This window comes from Vicia villosa, unplaced genomic scaffold, assembly GCF_029867415.1.
Source record: "Vicia villosa cultivar HV-30 ecotype Madison, WI unplaced genomic scaffold, Vvil1.0 scaffold8, whole genome shotgun sequence".
Classification (NCBI taxonomy): domain Eukaryota; kingdom Viridiplantae; phylum Streptophyta; class Magnoliopsida; order Fabales; family Fabaceae; genus Vicia; species Vicia villosa.
In genome coordinates, this window is record NW_026706811.1 from 2,449,729 (window position 1) to 2,467,607 (window position 17,879).

A 17,879-nucleotide genomic window follows, 5' to 3' on the forward strand; every position below is an offset into this window, starting at 1 on the left:
ATCGTTTTAAATTTTTTACATATATTAAGAAAAAATATAATTGTTGTATGAAAATGAGAAATTATGAAGGTTTTATAAAATTGTCCTTCTTTGATAACATGTGGAAGATAAATTTACATAATTGAAAAAAAAAAGAATAATAAATATTTAAGGATATAATAGGAAAAATATCATTAATTATTCATTGGAATTTGGAATTGTTAAGCTACTTATATTTAAATATAATTTTTTTCTAAAACGACTTATAATAAAAAACAGAGGGAGAAATATTTATTATTTTTTCGCTAATTTACCCTTATTTGTTGTATTTTAAATCATGTAACAACTCCACTACTTATTATCAATAAGATTATTTTAATAAATGATATTCATTTTATCATAGAAATGAACATAATTAATCATTATCTTAAAAAGTGTGAAAATCTCAAAGAGGACACCTATTGTGAGACGGAGGAAGTAATTGATAATATTTAGTTTTGGTAAAATCATTTTTTTCTAGCCAACGATTTTGTATTTATAATTTTTTATGCAAATATAGAAGGAAAACGAGCAATAAGTTGTGCTGCTATTCTCTTAAGAGGATTTTCGATAATGATCGTAGTCACTGTCTTCTCAAGCCTCTGACCTTCACTCGGTCGCTCAAGGAACAATCAACATTCAGTTGATAAACTTGTGTTTACATAAGTGCTTCTTTTAAGCAGATTACACAAATATATTAAGCACATATTGTTTAACATAGATCTGAGCAACAACTCCTATGTTAAAACAATTTACTAGAAGAATCTTAGACCTAAAACACTATACGAGCAACAACTCTAGTGTTCATTACATTGTTCTCAGAGATGTATATGATTGAAAGTTGAGTAGCATCTTGTAGTGGTCTTCTTCATCATCATCTTGTTGAGCAAGATCCGAGCAGTAACTCCTTGCTTCTTCTGATTTCTTCCAAGATGCATCTGATGATAGTCGAATGGCATCTTGAAGAATCTTCTTCTGATCAACTTCGGCATAAACAACTTAGGCTTTAGCAGCAACTAAATTGCCCATCAGCATTTTGATTGGTATGTGCTTCAACTTCTCATTCCGACTTATGCTTTTTTATATCAGTTTGATAACATAGTCATCTTCTTCATCAGTTAGTTCATGTTAATATGTGTTAGTTGATTTCCATCTCAAACCATATCACAATTAACAACTACAATGACAACAGCTGTTATAGTAGTTAGAACATGACTGTGACATCTTTTTTGTAGCTATGTCAACGACATCAGAAGCTACGCATAGATGTGATATGAATAACAAATGTGTTCCCAATGTCATTACCTTTTGTTGGATGATTCAATCTTCTTATATAGTTCTCAAAATAGACGTTGAAGGTTAAGAAGGTCTTTTGAATCCCAACGGCTAGTTCCCAACGGATAAAATCAAGCTTTTGCTGTGGATAGTACTTTCTTTTGTCTTGTAGCTTGATATGTTGTAGTTGGTGAGAGACAACTTCTGAGGAATAGTACGTACAAATGGTTGAGAGATGTACTACTGTACTATTTCCTTCTTGACCAAGTTCTTTGATCTTATCATCATATAATGTACTTCTAGTTCTGAAGTAGTAAGCTTGGAGGAGATCAACTTGTCTTCTTCTTTCTGATAATGATTCTGATATGTAGTTCAGAAACTACTTTGAAAGAAGAATAGAATCATTATCCCATGAGAGACAGAGTCTCGTTTATCAGAATTGATAGCAACAGCTCTTCTGAAGAAATGATACTTGACTTCTGATCTGGAGTTGACTTGTGACATTGTAGCTTGTCCAGATTTTGCTTCAGAGTCCTTAAAGTTAGAACCTTGCTTTCCAAATATTTATGACAGCAGCCAATCTGAAAATGAGTTCTTCCTTTGATGAAGGCACTTCTGATTCTTGAATCTTCGTCTTCTGATCTTTAATACATCCTTGAGTTTGATCTTCTTAAGCTTGTCTTGACATTTGATGTATCTGGTCTGTATTCAAAATCTTCGACTTTGTCTTCAGAAATGGAAGCGGAAGCTCTTTTGATGAACAAATCTCAACTTCTGATTTTGGCTTGAAAGCTCGATCTTGCATGCTGATTTCTGATATCGGGGTACTGGTTCCGTCTTTGACTCCTTCTGATTACTTGCGACTTCTGAAGCACCAACTTATTAAGAAGTGCACAGTAACTTCTTCTGATGATCATTCAGCAGCAAATAGTATTTCTGAGTTGCCTTGCTTGTTTCTGATGATTCTTTGCGGACAACAATCCAGAATCTCCTTGAACATAATATTTGCACACTCAAGAAAACTATTACAAACTGAATTGTTACATACAAAATATATGTGTTGTTATCGTCAAAAAATAGACTTATTTCCAGAACAAATCTTGTTCTTACAATCTCCCCCTTTTTGATGATGACCAAAACATGTATTTTGATGGGACAATTTTACAAGGTAATATCATGAAAAATAAAGTTTTTGTTAATAACGATACTCTCCCTGAGTCTAAGACTCATGACATGTTTCTTCTATCAAAATCATCCATCTCTTCTCCCCCTTTTTGTCATAATCAAAAAGGATGTGAACATTGAATCGCAAGAGATATTAAATGATGTCCTTCAGATTCAGATAACTTCATATCACACCATATTCAGAGTTTTCAGCAACAGCTTCCCCTGAATGTGTAACCTCCAAAATTTAATTTATGCTTGTTCAAAATTATTCTCTGATCCTAAGACTCACAAAATTAGTAATTTTGGATTATCGGAACATAGAGTGATATTTCCAGATAGTCTTTCAGACTATAAGCCTTTAGCGTCTAGACTTGTTCATCAGTACTTAAGTCTTTAGATCTTCAGAGCTTGTTTTCTTTAGACATCAGAGTTACATCACTTTAGAGACTCTTGACATTAGAATGCTATTGTTCATCAGAACATGCATAGCAAAGAAGCAAGAATTAGGTTCTACTGAGGTTGGCCATGCCGTTTATCAGAACCTGTTTCTCAAATGAGACACTCCCCCTTAATTTCAGACTTAATAAAGATCAAATATCCTGACTATGAACCATCTTGGGTAACTCCCCCTGGTTCCAATAGATTAGATACTATCTTTAGGTCTTGATTCATGAGAACTCTCATTATCAGAGCTTGATTGACAAATTCATTTCAGAGCCTGATTTCCATTCCGAAAAATCTAGTGCCTAAATGACATCTTTTAGAGCATGATTTCATTTCTTCGGGTTGAGGTCTCTCAGATCCATTGGTTTAGGGTCTACAACGAGATTGGGATTTCCTATAGGTCAAAGTTTTGCAGCATAAGTACATCATTAAGGAATATTCCTTAATATGAAAAAGAAATTGGGATTAGTGACTTAGAATGCAATTATGACAACTATCGGCTCTTAAAGATGACTTTGAATTTAGATTGAGGGATGAAAACTTATCTTTCTAGTTTTCAAATTGGTCCAAGGTTTGGAAATTAGCGGAGCAGGTTCTTTATGTGGATATCCATGACCTGTAAATGTGAGTGAATAATGTTCACTTAGATGGGGATTGAAACTTCAATTCATTATGTACTAATATTTCTTTGGTTGTTTGTGAAATTTAGATGGTAACCATAATGCTTGGGATGATTATAAATGGCTCAACAAACTTGAACTTGTTCAGAATACACCAAATAATAACTTTTGGAAGTAGGTGTGACATATTCTTGCTCCTGTGAAGGTGAAATTCTTCTTTTGGACAGTTTTACATAAGTCCCTTCCAACATCCTTCATGCTGAGATGATGACGTTATATCATGGATTGCAGATGATCTGAGAACGTGACATCAAAGACCTGATGTGTTATTTTGACTTCAACTTTGCTATCAAGCTTATCTCAAAGTCTATTAATATTTGACATCATTATGTCGCAATTCTTCACAACATTAAGAATATATCTCTGGAATGACGAGTTCAACTATTTCATACTCTTAAGAAGATAATGTTTATGTCGACTATCTAAAAAAACATAAGGCTGGTAATGATATATTGTACTGATAATTTACCGAGCCTCTTGTCAAAACCATCACTCTCTTCTTAGTTAATATGACTTTATTTTTTTTAGATAACTTTCTATCTTTTTCCTTTTCATTTTTCCAATTGTACTTAAAAAAAAGTCATTTAGAAAAAGAGCTTCTGTATTTGGAAACAAAGTAGTAATTTTTTAAATAAATGACTTAAAAAAATAGCTCTTGAGTCCAAATGTATATTTTAAAAAAAATAAAATGAAGGAATGTATAAAAATAAATTGTCATTTATTAAATTCAACGTGGTTCCAGGAGTGGCTAGATATGTGTAATGTATAGAGAGGCGTGGGTTATAGTAGTAAAATAGCATGGGAAAAATGAATTGAACAAAAAGTGGAAAAATAACGCTAGAAGGAGGGGTTGAACCTCCGACCTTGTGGTTAACAGCCACACGCTCTAACCAACTGAGCTATTCCAGCTTCGTTGTTTAGGGCACTCTGATGTCGTTATTTATATACATGCATCTCGTGATATGAAATGTAAATCACACAAACCACATTACACACAGAGTAACACAATCTGAGAACACTGAAACCTCAAACCAGCAATCGAATAACACACAACATGCTTCAATTCAACCAACGAATCAACAATGGCCAAAAACCTTTTCAACTTCAATCTTCCATATAGATCCTTCTCCACCACACCTGAAACCCCCACTCTCTATTCTTTCCTCCAACCCTGCTTATTCTCCCTCAAAAAACCCCATTTCGACGAACCCCCAAACCTCCCAACTCCCCCACCACACTCACTCTCCCTCACACCCCACCAGCTTTCATCTCTCCAAACAACTCTCCACAAATCCCTCATCACCTCTCAAACCGATGAAGCTTGGAAATCCTTCAAAACCCTCACAACCCACCGTTCCTTCCCACCTAAACCCCTCACAAATTCCCTCCTCACCCACTTATCCTCACTCGGCGACATTCACAATCTCAAAAGGGCTTTTGCATCCACCATCTATCTCATTGAGAAAAACCCGAACTTGCTCGATTTCGAAACGATTCATTCCATGCTTGTTTCGATGAAATCTGCCAACACTGCTGCCCCGGCTTTTGCGATTGTTAAAACAATGTTTAAAAATCGGTTTTTTATCCCTTTTGATTCGTGGGGTGGTGTGGTTATTGACATTGCTAGGAATAATGATAACCTTGCTGCTTTTTTGCCTGTTTTTGAAGAGAATTGTAGGGTTGCTTTGAGTGAGAAGATGGAGTTTATGAAGCCGGATGTTGCGGGTTGTAATGCTGCTCTTGAAGCTTGCTGTTGTGAACTTGAATCGGTGACTGATGCGGAGAGAGTTGTTGGGATAATGTCGAATCTTGGTGTTAAACCGGATGAGTTTAGTTTTGGATTTCTTGCTTATTTGTATGCGTTTAAAGGGTTAGGAGATAAGATAGATGAGTTGAGAGTTTTGATGACGGGTTTTGGTTACTCGAAAAACAATAAATGTTTTTATTCTAATTTGATTAGTGGTTATGTTAAGTGTGGTAATTTAGCTTCTGTGGAGTCGAGTTTTCTCAGTAGTCTGAATGATAGAGACGGGGAGGAAGTTTGGAGTTTTGATAAAGATACTTTTTGTGTAGTGGTTAAGAAATATCTTCAGATGGGAAATATCAAGGGTTTGGCAAATTTGATTATTGAAGCTCAGAAATTTGAGTCTTCGAATATCAAAGTTGATGAGTCTATAGGATTTGGTATTGTTAACGCATGTGTTAGTATTGGACTATCTGACAAAGCGCACAGTATTCTCGATGAAATGAATGCTTTGGGAGGCTCGGTTGGTCTTGGGGTCTATGTACCAATCTTGAAGGCTTACTGCAAAGAGAATCGAACTGCGGAGGCTACTCTATTGGTGATGGAGATTAGTAGTTCAGGTCTGAAGTTGGACGTGGAAACGTATGATGCTCTGATAGAAACGTCGATGTCCAGTCAAGACTTTCAGTCGGTGTTTTCTCTGTTTAGGGATATGAGAGAGGCGAGGATTCCTGATTTGAAAGGGAGTTACTTGACTATAATGACAGGTTTGATGGAGAACAATCGACCTGAGTTGATGGCAGCTTTCTTAGATGAAGTGGTTGAGGATCCACGTGTTGAAGTTGGTACTCACGATTGGAATTCTATAATCCATGCTTTTTGTAAAGCTGGGAGACTAGAAGATGCAAGGAGGACTTTCAGAAGGATGATATTCCTGCAATTTGAGCCGAACGATCAGACTTACTTGTCCATGATTAACGGGTATGTTTCGGCAGAGAAATACTTTGATGTAATGATGTTGTGGAATGAGGTTAAGCGCAAATTATCAGCCGATGGACCGAAGGGGATCAAATTCGACCAAAATCTGGTTGATGCGTTCCTGTATGCTATGGTCAAGGGAGGTTTCTTTGAAGCTGTGATGCAAGTTGTTGAGAAATCTAAAGAGATGAAAATATTTGTTGATAAGTGGAGATACAAGCAAGCATTCATGGAGAAACATAAAAAGCTCAAAGTGGCCCGGTTAAGAAAAAAGAATTTTAGAAAAATGGAAGCGCTTATTGCTTTCAAGAATTGGGCTGGCTTAAATGCATGAACCGAATGTACTGGTGAGTGATTACCATCACTTCTGGATATACAACGTGCATGTTCTTTCAAGAAGCAAGCTTTGATTTCATAAATTCAGAGCACATCAATTTTTTACATTTCTCGATAACAAACAACAGAAATTTGGGATTTTCGGGTACTCCATAAGTTCCTATTCTCTTTAGAATTTTTGATGTACTACAGAGCTATTTATTCACACCTAACTATAGCATTTTTGGGCCCAACGTAAGTTTTTGCAATGGTTTTGATGGAGTATATCTGTAATTATGGCAATGTTGTTTATATTTATTTTTGAAGATGGAGACTTAGTTGATTTGTGGGTCATTCAGGGCCACCATTGCAATCTTGTTCATCTGAAATTTTGTCGTATAAAAGTGAAGAGGTCATCTGTGCCTTCCATTCTCATACACTACTTAAATTAGATTTTAGTTATATTTCATGTCTAAATCTTTGATGCAATGTTCCAGGGGCTAGAAATAAACAAAAGTATCTATAAATTGCAGCAGAGTTTCATAGAATCCGAACACTTAATTTAAGATATGTATTGTGTCCAATGATGTTTTAAGTGAGTTGAATATTCTAGACTTTGTATTTAGAATTGTTTCTCTTCAGCCCTTAACCCAGCTGCTTGAATTTTCATGTCATTACTCTTTGATGCTATCTTGTGGTATGAAGATTCTAAACCTTATGTTTTTCAAAACGAAGGGATATGTTTGGCACTATTCATATTCCCAAACATATCCTTGTTCCATTGTCTGTGATTAACCTTAAGCAATTGGATCTTCTCGTTTAAAATGTACATGAAGCAACCCACCACTCGAACATTTCAACAATTTTGAATGAAATTGTGACTTTCATCATGCAGAGACCACATTTTGTGAAATTTGAAAGGAAAAATCACTCTAGATGCAGAGAACTTGAATTCAAATAAATTTGGATAACAATCAGACCTAAGCTTTGGCATTGCATTAACAAATTTGATTGCAAAAGACTATATCCAACCTTCTTTCCACCAGGTTATTCCCTAATCTACCATTAGATCAAATGTACAATATTCCTTCAGTGTGGAGATCAACCATATTGTTAGAATATACCAAAGCTGAAAAATCTAAAATAAAAATCCTATTGTGTTCATGATGAGCCCCCTATGATTGAACTGAAATTTTCAATAAGTTGTGACTACAGGTACTCAATAAACTCATGCCAATGAATCATTCTTTTCAGATGATAGGTTGAGGCATATATAGCAGCCAACATAAAATACAATAAATAACAATAGTAACATTGAACTCTAAACCAACATCAAACTGTTTATAGCATCTCCAACCATGAACCTATTTTTGAGTTTTTTGGGGACCTATTAAGCCACGTCAGTTTGAAGCAATTCAATTAATTTTTCACTTCAATGGTGCAACTCTGAAGAACTCATATTGGGTCTCACAATTTTACTTTATAAATGAATATTTTATTCATATTAAATTTTATAATAATAAATTTTATAACAATTTTACTTTATAAATGAATATTGGGTCCCACAACAGAAAATAAGAACATTGTATCTCTTTTACTCGATGTCCGACTGTAGCAATGAGTATGCCAAAAAGCAACTGCCAAGTGGAAAACAAATTGAGGAACTTGCGAAAAACTTAGCATTGGAGCTGGTCTTACACACATTTCCATCAACCAATTGACCTATTTCATCCACCTTAAATTTTTCTAAATTATTTCTATATACTTTTTTATTTTCGAAAATTTAACAATTTCTATATACTTTTTTATTTTTATAAAGTACTAAAGGAATAAAATTTTAGATAAAAATAAAATTGAAGATTTTAGATAAAAATAAATTTTCTTGATAAAGTACTAAAGGAATAAAATTTCTATAATATTTTTCTCAAAAATAATATTCTTAGAATAAATATCTAAAATATATTGAACTTTTTATTTTTATTGTAAAATTTATAATTTATTGTATTAAGTGTTAAGATACATAAGTTTGTGAACTAAATATAAAAACATTTTATTTGAAATTCATGTATTTAATTTTCTTCAAGTTTAAAAATAATTACCTTTTCAATTTCAATTTCAAAGATCAGTGATCTAACAATTAAAATATTAGAGTGAGAGAGTGACATCTTTGTTTTTGTTTCCACCCATCCAATATTCCCCTTGTGAACAACAAATATCTTAATTATTAAATACATACATATAGAGTGTTTTGTGAAGTGTAATTAATCAGAACATCATTCTTAAACATCAACAACAAATGGAGGAATCAATGTTTGTCTTCTTGTCACTCCTACTACTTTCTTCACTGCTACAAAGGGTACACTCACATGGAAATCATCCACTGTCAAAAGTTGCTATTCATAAATCAACATTTTCCCTTCTTCACCTTGCTCACATCAAAGCAACTCCATCACTTCTTGGATTACAAGTAAGTTTCAGTAATTTTTATCAAATAAAAGAAACACGGACACCAGAAACACGATAGTGACACTATCACAAACATAGGTGTCTGTGCTACAAAAGAATATAAGTTCTTCACTTCAGTAGTATAATTTGCAATAACTTTTATAGGTGTGATTATGCAAAGTTTTCTTTGTGCTTCTAGAATAACTTTCATGCTTTATTTTCTTATTGTTGATCCTAGTTTAGTTGATTTTTTGTAGGGACAAACTTCAGAATCGATAACTGTAGAATACAGTTCTCCAATTCCTTCAATTGATGATTGGATTGGAGTGTTTTCTCCAGCAAACTTTAGGTCAACTTCAAATATCTGTTCATATCTATACTATATAGCTAGAAAGCTAGCTCCCCAATTTGGAGTTTTTTTCACAAATTCTTGATTTATTTTTCAGTGATTCTGCATGTCCAAAAGAAAATGGTAGGGTTTATCCACCACTATTGTGTTCTGCACCTATTAAGGTATGTATGGATGTAACCATTAACCAAAATCATTTATCTCAGACTCAGTTGCTTTTCTTGAAGACTGAGAAGCTGAAGATTGAAAGAATTGAAGTGATGGTCTAATGTATTTGTTTTTTTATTGGACAGTTTCAAAATGCAAGTTACTTGAATCCGCAGTACAAAACAACTGGAAAAGGGCTTCTGAAGCTTCAGCTTATTAATCAGAGATCAGATTTCTCATTTGGACTGTTTTCTGGTGGCTTATCAAATGTAAGCCTATCACTAGTTTGAAATTCGTTGACTCGTCTTATTTACCTTTGAACCCTATTATCATGGCTCACATACATTTCTTTTGAAATTCAAATTATTCTTGTAATTCCCTCAAAAGCTTCTAATTTTCACATCTACCGTAATTTATTTGTTTCGTTTTACCTGTTGACAGCCAAGGCTAGTGGCAGTGTCCAATAAAATCGCTTTTGCAAATCCAAATGCACCAGTTTACCCTCGTCTGGCACTAGGAAAGTCATGGAATGAGGTAAGTTCAACTTCTTCTGTCATAGATTGCATTACATGAGAAAATGGTTATTTTATTTTTTTTCAAAATTAAAATGTCATTTATCGCTTAAAAACAGATGACTGTAACATGGACGAGTGGATATGGGATTAGTGATGCCGAGCCGTTTGTTGAATGGAATCCAAAAGGAGGGGATCATGTACATTCACCTGCTGGGACACTGACTTTCACTCGTGATAGCTTATGTGGTAAGTAAGCCAAGCCTTACCTTTGAATTTGTGCACTTGATATATATCCTGTGATTAATTTTTCTTACACATCCAAATTCTTGTCCGACACACTTATGATATAGACACGATATCTTCGTCTATGTTTTCATATATCCTTAACAAGTGCCTTGGCAAGGCCACCAATAGAATCATCAGTTTTACTCAACATGTTTTGTTTAATGGAAAATTTTTCCAACAATGTTGGTCATCACTCGCTAACAGGTGCACCAGCTAGATCAGTAGGATGGCGTGACCCTGGATACATTCACACCAGTCATTTGAAAGAACTGTGGCCTAATAGAATGTATGTTATTTCTAGCTTATACTGGCCTATTTATATGCACTTTTTAGCATATCATGTTGTGTAATCTTATTATGATTAAACTGAATCAAAGTTCTTTGTGCTTTTTGCGTGTTGTGTAGATATGAGTACAAGATAGGACACAAACTCAAGAATGGAACATACATTTGGAGTAAACAGTATCAGTTTAGAGCAGCTCCCTTTCCCGGGCAGAAGTCATTGCAACGCGTAGTTATATTTGGTGATATGGGGAAGGTTTGAACTTTGAACTGTTAGATTCAAAGAAAAGTTAAGATTGATAATGGATTGCATTTGTTGCAGTTTAAAGTTTCTGGTCAACAATTTAGATTATAATTCTTTGCCTGCAAGATATATTGAGTGTCTTTGTTTCAACATGCGTATGAGATTCTATTTGCTTGGATGTGAACTGTAATTGTATTATCATGCAGGAGGAAGTTGATGGTTCCAATGAATACAACAACTTTCAGCATGGTTCAATTAACACTACCATGCAACTTATCCAGGACTTAGAAAACATTGACATAATTTTCCATATTGGAGATATAAGTTATGCAAATGGATATCTTTCTCAGTGGGATCAATTTACAGCACAAGTGGAGCCAATTGCATCAACTGTGCCTTACATGATTGCAAGGTTTTTTTTTTTATGGCATGCACGTAAAATTAGTCAAGGAAGTACTTTTCTTTTAGTAACAAAATGAAATTCTAATAATGCGGTTTTCCAGTGGGAACCATGAGCGCGACTGGCCTGAGTCAGGATCCTTCTACGGGAACATGGATTCTGGAGGAGAATGTGGTGTTTTGGCAGGGACTATGTTCTATGTCCCTGCTTCAAACAGGGCTAAATTCTGGTATGGCAGACACCATTTTATTTGTTTCAGAGCAAATGCAATGATTGAGAGGTGAAACTTAATATGATTGAAAGGTGGAACTTTCATTGTAATTGATGTTACACTTTTCTACTCTTGCTTACCAGGTATTCAATTGACTACGGCATGTTCCGTTTCTGTGTTGCTGACACTGAACATGACTGGAGAGAAGGAACAGAGCAGTACAAGTTCATCGAGCATTGTTTGGCGTCGGTTGACCGACAAAAACAGCCATGGCTAATCTTCCTTGCACATCGGGTACTTGGTTATTCTTCGTGTATTTGTTATGCAGAAGAGGGATCATTTGCGGAACCAATGGGAAGAGAAAGCCTTCAAAAGCTGTGGCAGAAATACAAAGTAGACATTGCCATCTATGGTCATGTGCATAATTATGAGAGGACATGTCCCATATACCAGGTTTATTCAACTTCATGAAAATTATCCATCCTTCCAAATTTTGCCAAATTAAGAATGAATGTGAATATTATCAATACTAAAGAGTGCTTGTGTTTTTCTTTAATCTTTTGCATGTTGATATAGAATTTCTGCACTAGTGAAGAGAAACACAACTATAAGGGAGCCTTAAATGGGACCATACACATTGTTGCCGGAGGCGGTGGAGCAAGCCTTTCAACATTTACATCTCTAAAAACCAAATGGAGCATCTTTAAAGACTATGATTATGGATTTGTAAAACTAACTGCCTATAATCATTCAACTTTGCTGTTTGAGTACAAGAAGAGCAGAGACGGGAAGGTTTACGACTCCTTCAAAATATCACGGGATTACAGAGACATCTTGGCTTGCACCATGGATAGTTGTCCAAGTGCAACAATGGCGTCGTGATTGATGAAAGATAAATATGTAAATATGTGAAAATTATATAATTGCCAGTCATGTCATCTTGACCAAGTTGACTTTGATAGAACACACAGTTAATTTATTGCTGAATTTTTATTCTGGAAGCACTTTTTTGTATCTAAAATAGGATAGTAAGGAGAAATACAATGCTACACAACCAAATCCAGTAATTACTATAACCCAGTTGAATCCAGATGTGTAGTCAAAAACTGAGGTTTTAAAGTTCATTCCAAATACTCCTGCCACCGCGGTAAATATTGCAGCCACCATTGTGGCTGCTGTAAGAAGCATCTCAAACTTTATTAGGAGGTTTTGAATATTCCCCTGTAACAGATAGAGTGAAAAATTCAGAGTATATCAAATAAATAAAGTGACAGAAGAATGTTGCTAGTTGTTAATCTTAACCTACCAGTTTTATGTTGAGAAAATCTTCAGTGTCGTCTATGTATTCTTTGAGCTGCATTACCGGCAAGAGTATTATTATCAATGAAGTTCAGCAATGTGGGTAAATTCTAAAACTACGGCTCTGAATAAAGTCAATTTTCTCATACCGAGGATAATGTATTGAGAGTATTATCAATGACGATAAAGTATGCTTCCAGCAACATCTCCAGTGGCTGAATCCTTTCTTCATTATCTGATGAACTTGTTGTACTACCATATTTACTTGAATTTCCAATACTGCTGCTGATAGTTCTACGCAACATCTGTAAGCCACTAACTGACTGCTCCGGTGAAGTAGGATCTGATTTCGAAATCACTTTGCCTGATGATGTGCGACTTAGATTCAAATCACTCGAAGGGTAGGCATCTGATCTTCTCCTTTTCTCAGTCAGGCACATCTCAGCCATGTCACCATCGTCATCCATGAGATGTTCTATTTCATCACGAACCTGATAACTATATACAAATTACTAGTTGCAGGTAATAGAAAGCTAGAAAGAAAGAAAAAATATATGAGAATTAAGGATGAGAATTCCATGTTGATCAACCTTCTGAACTCGCTGAGTCAAAGCAAGAAGGTGACCTTTGAATCTTCTAACACTTTCCAGAAGGAGAGTACTGATAGACGAGGCCAGTTCATCTAGGACGGGATATATTTCCATCTCTAATTCTTTCACCTATCAAATCAAAACCGTTCTTAATATAACATTTTCAAGATGACAGCTTTCTTATGCACATATACATATGGCTAATAGCTTAATCAGCGACTTCTTACGCATATAACAAAGCTATATAGTGAAGAACTCTGAAATATAAAAACATATCAGTTAATACCTGTTCATCTAAAGATGTGCATGTCAATTCGAGAGCCAACTCCAGTGCCCGAAATTCAAAGGGAAGGTCATCTGTTTAAAAACAGAAACACGGTAAGCAATTCTACACAGTAATTACCTCGATCGAAAAACTTTACAATTATACAGCAAAAACAGGAACAATCCTTACCAGACTTTTCTTTCCGGAGCCGATTGCATAACTGTGACCTGTACCGACCAACAGTCCCATCCAGTGAATTCATGAGAATCACTTCATCCGCAGTAATTATACACCGGATTTGCTCAAGGTTGACAACAATAGCCATCTCCCTTCCTAATATCGAAGAAGGATAAATAAACATGGGATCCAATAACCGAAGATCTCTCGAAGGCAAACAGCAATCTCTCATAATAGTAGCCTTGTCAAGCGTCACAACCTCCGAATTCCCATCCTGATCGATTTTTATCCAAGAACGACTCACATGACCTCTCTTCTTCAGTCCCGTTATACCAGTCCTCTGATTCCCTTGCCTGTTAACATCATACTCAGGTAAATCGGAAACACAATACTCGCCGTGTGTTTCTTCCATTGCATTGTCCATTTTACTCACTAGCAGTTCTGAATCTAATACAAGTACTTTTCACCTTCACTAATCAAGCATTCATTTCCACAACAACCCTTAATCAATAAAAAAGGAAACAATTATAACAAATATGAAATAGTTAATATAACACTAAAAATCACAACTTTAATTAATATCTTGAATACCCACTTTCCCTACTCAACAATATCCCTTAGTTTCAAACAAGATAAAACTTTTTACATACATATCAGTGATACCGCTACTAAAGTTACTAATTTTATAAAGGGGTATTCAAAACCAGTGAATGATTGTGAAAAAATTGGAAACCCAAAAAAGGAAAACAGTAGTAACCTGAAGATTATGTTTTCGAGTGTTGAGACAATACTGCGTGTGTAGGATTTCGCTTTTTGCAGAGCAGAAACGTTGAAGAGTATCGATCGGTGAATCACCATGAACTTGTGATTATAGTTTTTTAGGTAGAATATTCAGGTTTTGAGTGAAGACTCGTTTATTTTCGTATGCGAATAAAAAAAATGGTATCCACCCCGACACGTGCACATGAAATTTTACCATATAGTTATCGTCCATCCCTACCATTTTTAAAATATTCCAATTTATCATTTTCACCTATCAAATAAATTTTTACATCACCTTTAATATATATTTTTTTTAGAATATTTCATTTCAGCCCTTGAATCTCTTAGGCACGAAATTCTAATTTTGTCTTCTGATTCTATAGATGCACATGAGGAATCACTCTTTTTTTTTATAAAAAAAAAAATTAGTTTTTTCCGTAGGTGTATCTACGAAAACATTCTAAACTAGTGTATGTTGGCAAAAACTACAAATAAATTCAATTCAGGAATTGTTCCGTAGGTACATCTACGAAATGACTTAGCGCCAGAGTATCACGTAGATGTACATACAGAAGCATCTGATATAGTTTGAATCAACATGATTACTCCCCCATTGTCACATTTCTTCTTCAACACTCACTCTCACCATCCTAAACAACCATACTTCATCAATATCATTTTCCACACCAAAGCTCCAACTTTTTGGTGCAACAAATCAAAGGGAGCAAGAGAAGAATGGATTTCAAGTAAATAGTCATCTTTATCCATTGCACTGCTTACATTATGCATCAATTTTCTGTAAAAAAAAAAGTTACGTTCCTTCAAGTGTATGTGTTGTTTTTTCTGCAGCTGTCTTGTAACTTTGTGTTATTTTTGTTATTGGTTACGAATCAATATGGTGCACCCCGATAATATCTCAAGAGAATTAGTTCCTTCTGTCGATGTTTCTCCGAATACTGAAGGGGTAGTCGTAAAGACGGTAGATGTCGGGGGTGACTTTAATAACAAGCAAGACTTTGATGATCGGGAAAACATGCTCACATGGATCCGTAGGAATGCAACTGTTGAAGATTAGGGGAGAAAAAAGTGAGATGCAACAATTGTTGAAGATGTTGGATGATAACAAATACGTGTCGCGGTACAGAACTTACGACAATGGGATTACGGTTCGAGATATTTTTTGGACTCATCCGGATTCGATAAAGTTGTTCAACACTTTCCCGGCAGTACTCCTTGATTCTACGTACAAGACCAACAAGTATCGACTTCCGTTATTTGAGATGATAGGTGTTACATCCACCAAGAAGACATACGCCGTTGGTTTTGCTTTTTTGGAGTGTGAAAAAGAGGATAATTTTAGGTGGGCATAGAGGTGTGTCGGTCACTTTTGAAGGAACAAGTTGAGATGCCCAAGGCAATTGTTACGGACCGCAACACCTCTTTGATGAATGCGGTGGAAAAGGTATTTCCTTCTTCTAATGCATTACTTTGTCGATATCACATAACATGTAATGTAAGAAGTAAGGTTAAACCCACAGTCGGGATGAAACAAGTAGAGACTGAAGGTGGAAAATTGATGAAGCCCGATGTGATTGTTGATCAAATAATGGATGCATGGACTCGTATTGCAAATTCTTCGACAAAAGAATTATACGCTGATTCCGTCTTTCAATTTCGGAAAGTGTGTGAAAGGTACTCGGATTTATTGAAATATGTTGAAAGCACCATTCTTGATAAGGTGAAGGAGAAGTTTGTGTGTGCGTGGACAGATAATGTCCGACACCTTGGGAATACAACCACCAGTAGAGTTGAATTGGCACATGCTAGTTTGAAAAATTGGTTAGCTAATAGCAAGGGTGACTTGTGTCGATATTGGGACACCGTAAATCTCATGATCAAAATCCAACCTAATGAGATATAAACCACATTTGGTCGGAGCGTTACGGTGTTGGAAAATCGATTTAAGGACAATAGTCTTTATTCTCAATTGATCGGCAATGTGTCTCGGGCCGATAAAACTATATTTTTCACAAGGCCAAACGAGGTGAAACTGTCGGTTTCGATAGTGTAAAGTGTAGTTGCACTATTACTAAATGTATGGTCTCCCGTGTGCATGTGTTATTGCTTAAAAAGTGAGACTAGGTGAGCCAATAAGAATGGAAGGAGTTAATCACTTATTGGAAAAGACTTAGTTTTGATGATGATGGTTGCATCGAAGGAGAAAAATCGAATATCTCTATTACTTCCGAATTGGAAGCGATACAAGAGAAATTTTCGAAGGCCGATGACAACATGAAACTCCACATCAAAGAACAATTGCGGAAGATTGGATATCCCAAAATAACCGACATGAAACCTCTGTCTCAACCGATTAAGACAAAGGGTGCTCCGAAGAAATTTGAAGCCTACGCCGAATGATAACTCAACTACACGGTCTCATTCTTATTGTGAGCATGTCGATAAAAAATTTCCCGACTCACCGACTCTTAAGGAATTTATCAATTAAAGAATTAACATTTGAAGAAGAAATACAGTTGTTGAAGGAAGTGTGTATAACAAACAAGGATAACCTCATGCTAAGTTACACTGGTGTTAGTGGAGATGATTGGAAAAGTCTTACAAGTAGAAGTGATAAGCTATTACTAAGGGTGAAGAAAATGTTGAAGAAGTACAATATGGGACTAGATGCCATGCCATTGATTTGGGACTTTCTCACTAAAGCTTTGGATGAAAATCAATTTAAAATACTAAGGTATACCCTTGGTGTTTGCATCGTTCATAGCACATATCAATAAATACTGGAGAGTTATGTAAAAAGAGAAAAACTTATATTTGGAGTTACCTTGGTTATACCAGGAGTGGTATAACTGGATTAGTGTTACTAGCAAGACAAACTTATATTTTGTTTTATCATATTCTCAGATTACAGATCCTAACCTCACCATGAATAAAAATCAAGCTGGTGGAAGCAAACTTATCCAAGAGATTGAGGTCTCAAAGGAGGTTATTGATATGATGGAGTTATGGTTGAATAAAACCAAGGAATCTCAAGAGGTTAGGAATAAAATCTCAAATGTTGAACAATCGTGAGGAACAAGCTACAAGAAGATTCTTACCAAGAATCTGAATCCTAAAAAGGTAAAGAAGGTAGAGGAAATTTTGAAGGACCTAATGAATATATATGTAAGTGATTCTGAATCAAATGATGACCTTGAGAACTGCATGGATTCACACAGGGATAAAGAATAAAGACCATTTGGTGGTTTAAAGGGTAATATTATTTAATG

General features: G+C 35.3%; 3 protein-coding genes and 1 non-coding gene across 4 annotated transcripts; 2 read left to right on the forward strand and 2 right to left on the reverse strand.

Moving 5' to 3' along the window:
• Positions 1–4,419: 4,419 nt before the first annotated feature.
• On the reverse strand, positions 4,420–4,493 carry TRNAN-GUU (transfer RNA asparagine (anticodon GUU)). Its single transcript has one exon. It is a non-coding gene; the product is annotated as a tRNA-Asn (tRNA).
• A 78-nt stretch (positions 4,494–4,571) lies between these two features.
• Positions 4,572–7,703, forward strand: LOC131643195 (pentatricopeptide repeat-containing protein At1g69290-like). Its single transcript, XM_058913346.1, has one exon. It carries the CDS (start codon positions 4,667–4,669, stop codon positions 6,638–6,640), a length of 1,974 nt encoding a protein of 657 aa, XP_058769329.1. The 5' UTR covers positions 4,572–4,666; the 3' UTR covers positions 6,641–7,703.
• A 1,165-nt stretch (positions 7,704–8,868) lies between these two features.
• On the forward strand, positions 8,869–12,486 carry LOC131643274 (probable inactive purple acid phosphatase 1). The gene is made up of 12 exons (XM_058913466.1): positions 8,869–9,088; positions 9,324–9,415; positions 9,513–9,579; positions 9,709–9,831; positions 10,004–10,096; positions 10,194–10,323; positions 10,567–10,648; positions 10,768–10,900; positions 11,095–11,300; positions 11,392–11,517; positions 11,643–11,952; positions 12,076–12,486. Exons 1-12 carry the CDS (start codon positions 8,918–8,920, stop codon positions 12,379–12,381), a joined length of 1,839 nt encoding a protein of 612 aa, XP_058769449.1. The 5' UTR covers positions 8,869–8,917; the 3' UTR covers positions 12,382–12,486.
• LOC131643275 (magnesium transporter MRS2-5-like) lies at positions 12,399–14,766 on the reverse strand. Its single transcript, XM_058913467.1, has 7 exons — positions 14,588–14,766; positions 13,843–14,331; positions 13,675–13,745; positions 13,389–13,517; positions 12,948–13,289; positions 12,806–12,853; positions 12,399–12,720 (listed from the first exon to the last, which is right to left on the reverse strand). Exons 2-7 carry the CDS (start codon positions 14,252–14,254, stop codon positions 12,490–12,492), a joined length of 1,233 nt encoding a protein of 410 aa, XP_058769450.1. The 5' UTR covers positions 14,255–14,331; positions 14,588–14,766; the 3' UTR covers positions 12,399–12,489.
• Between the last annotated feature and the right edge of the window lie 3,113 nt (positions 14,767–17,879).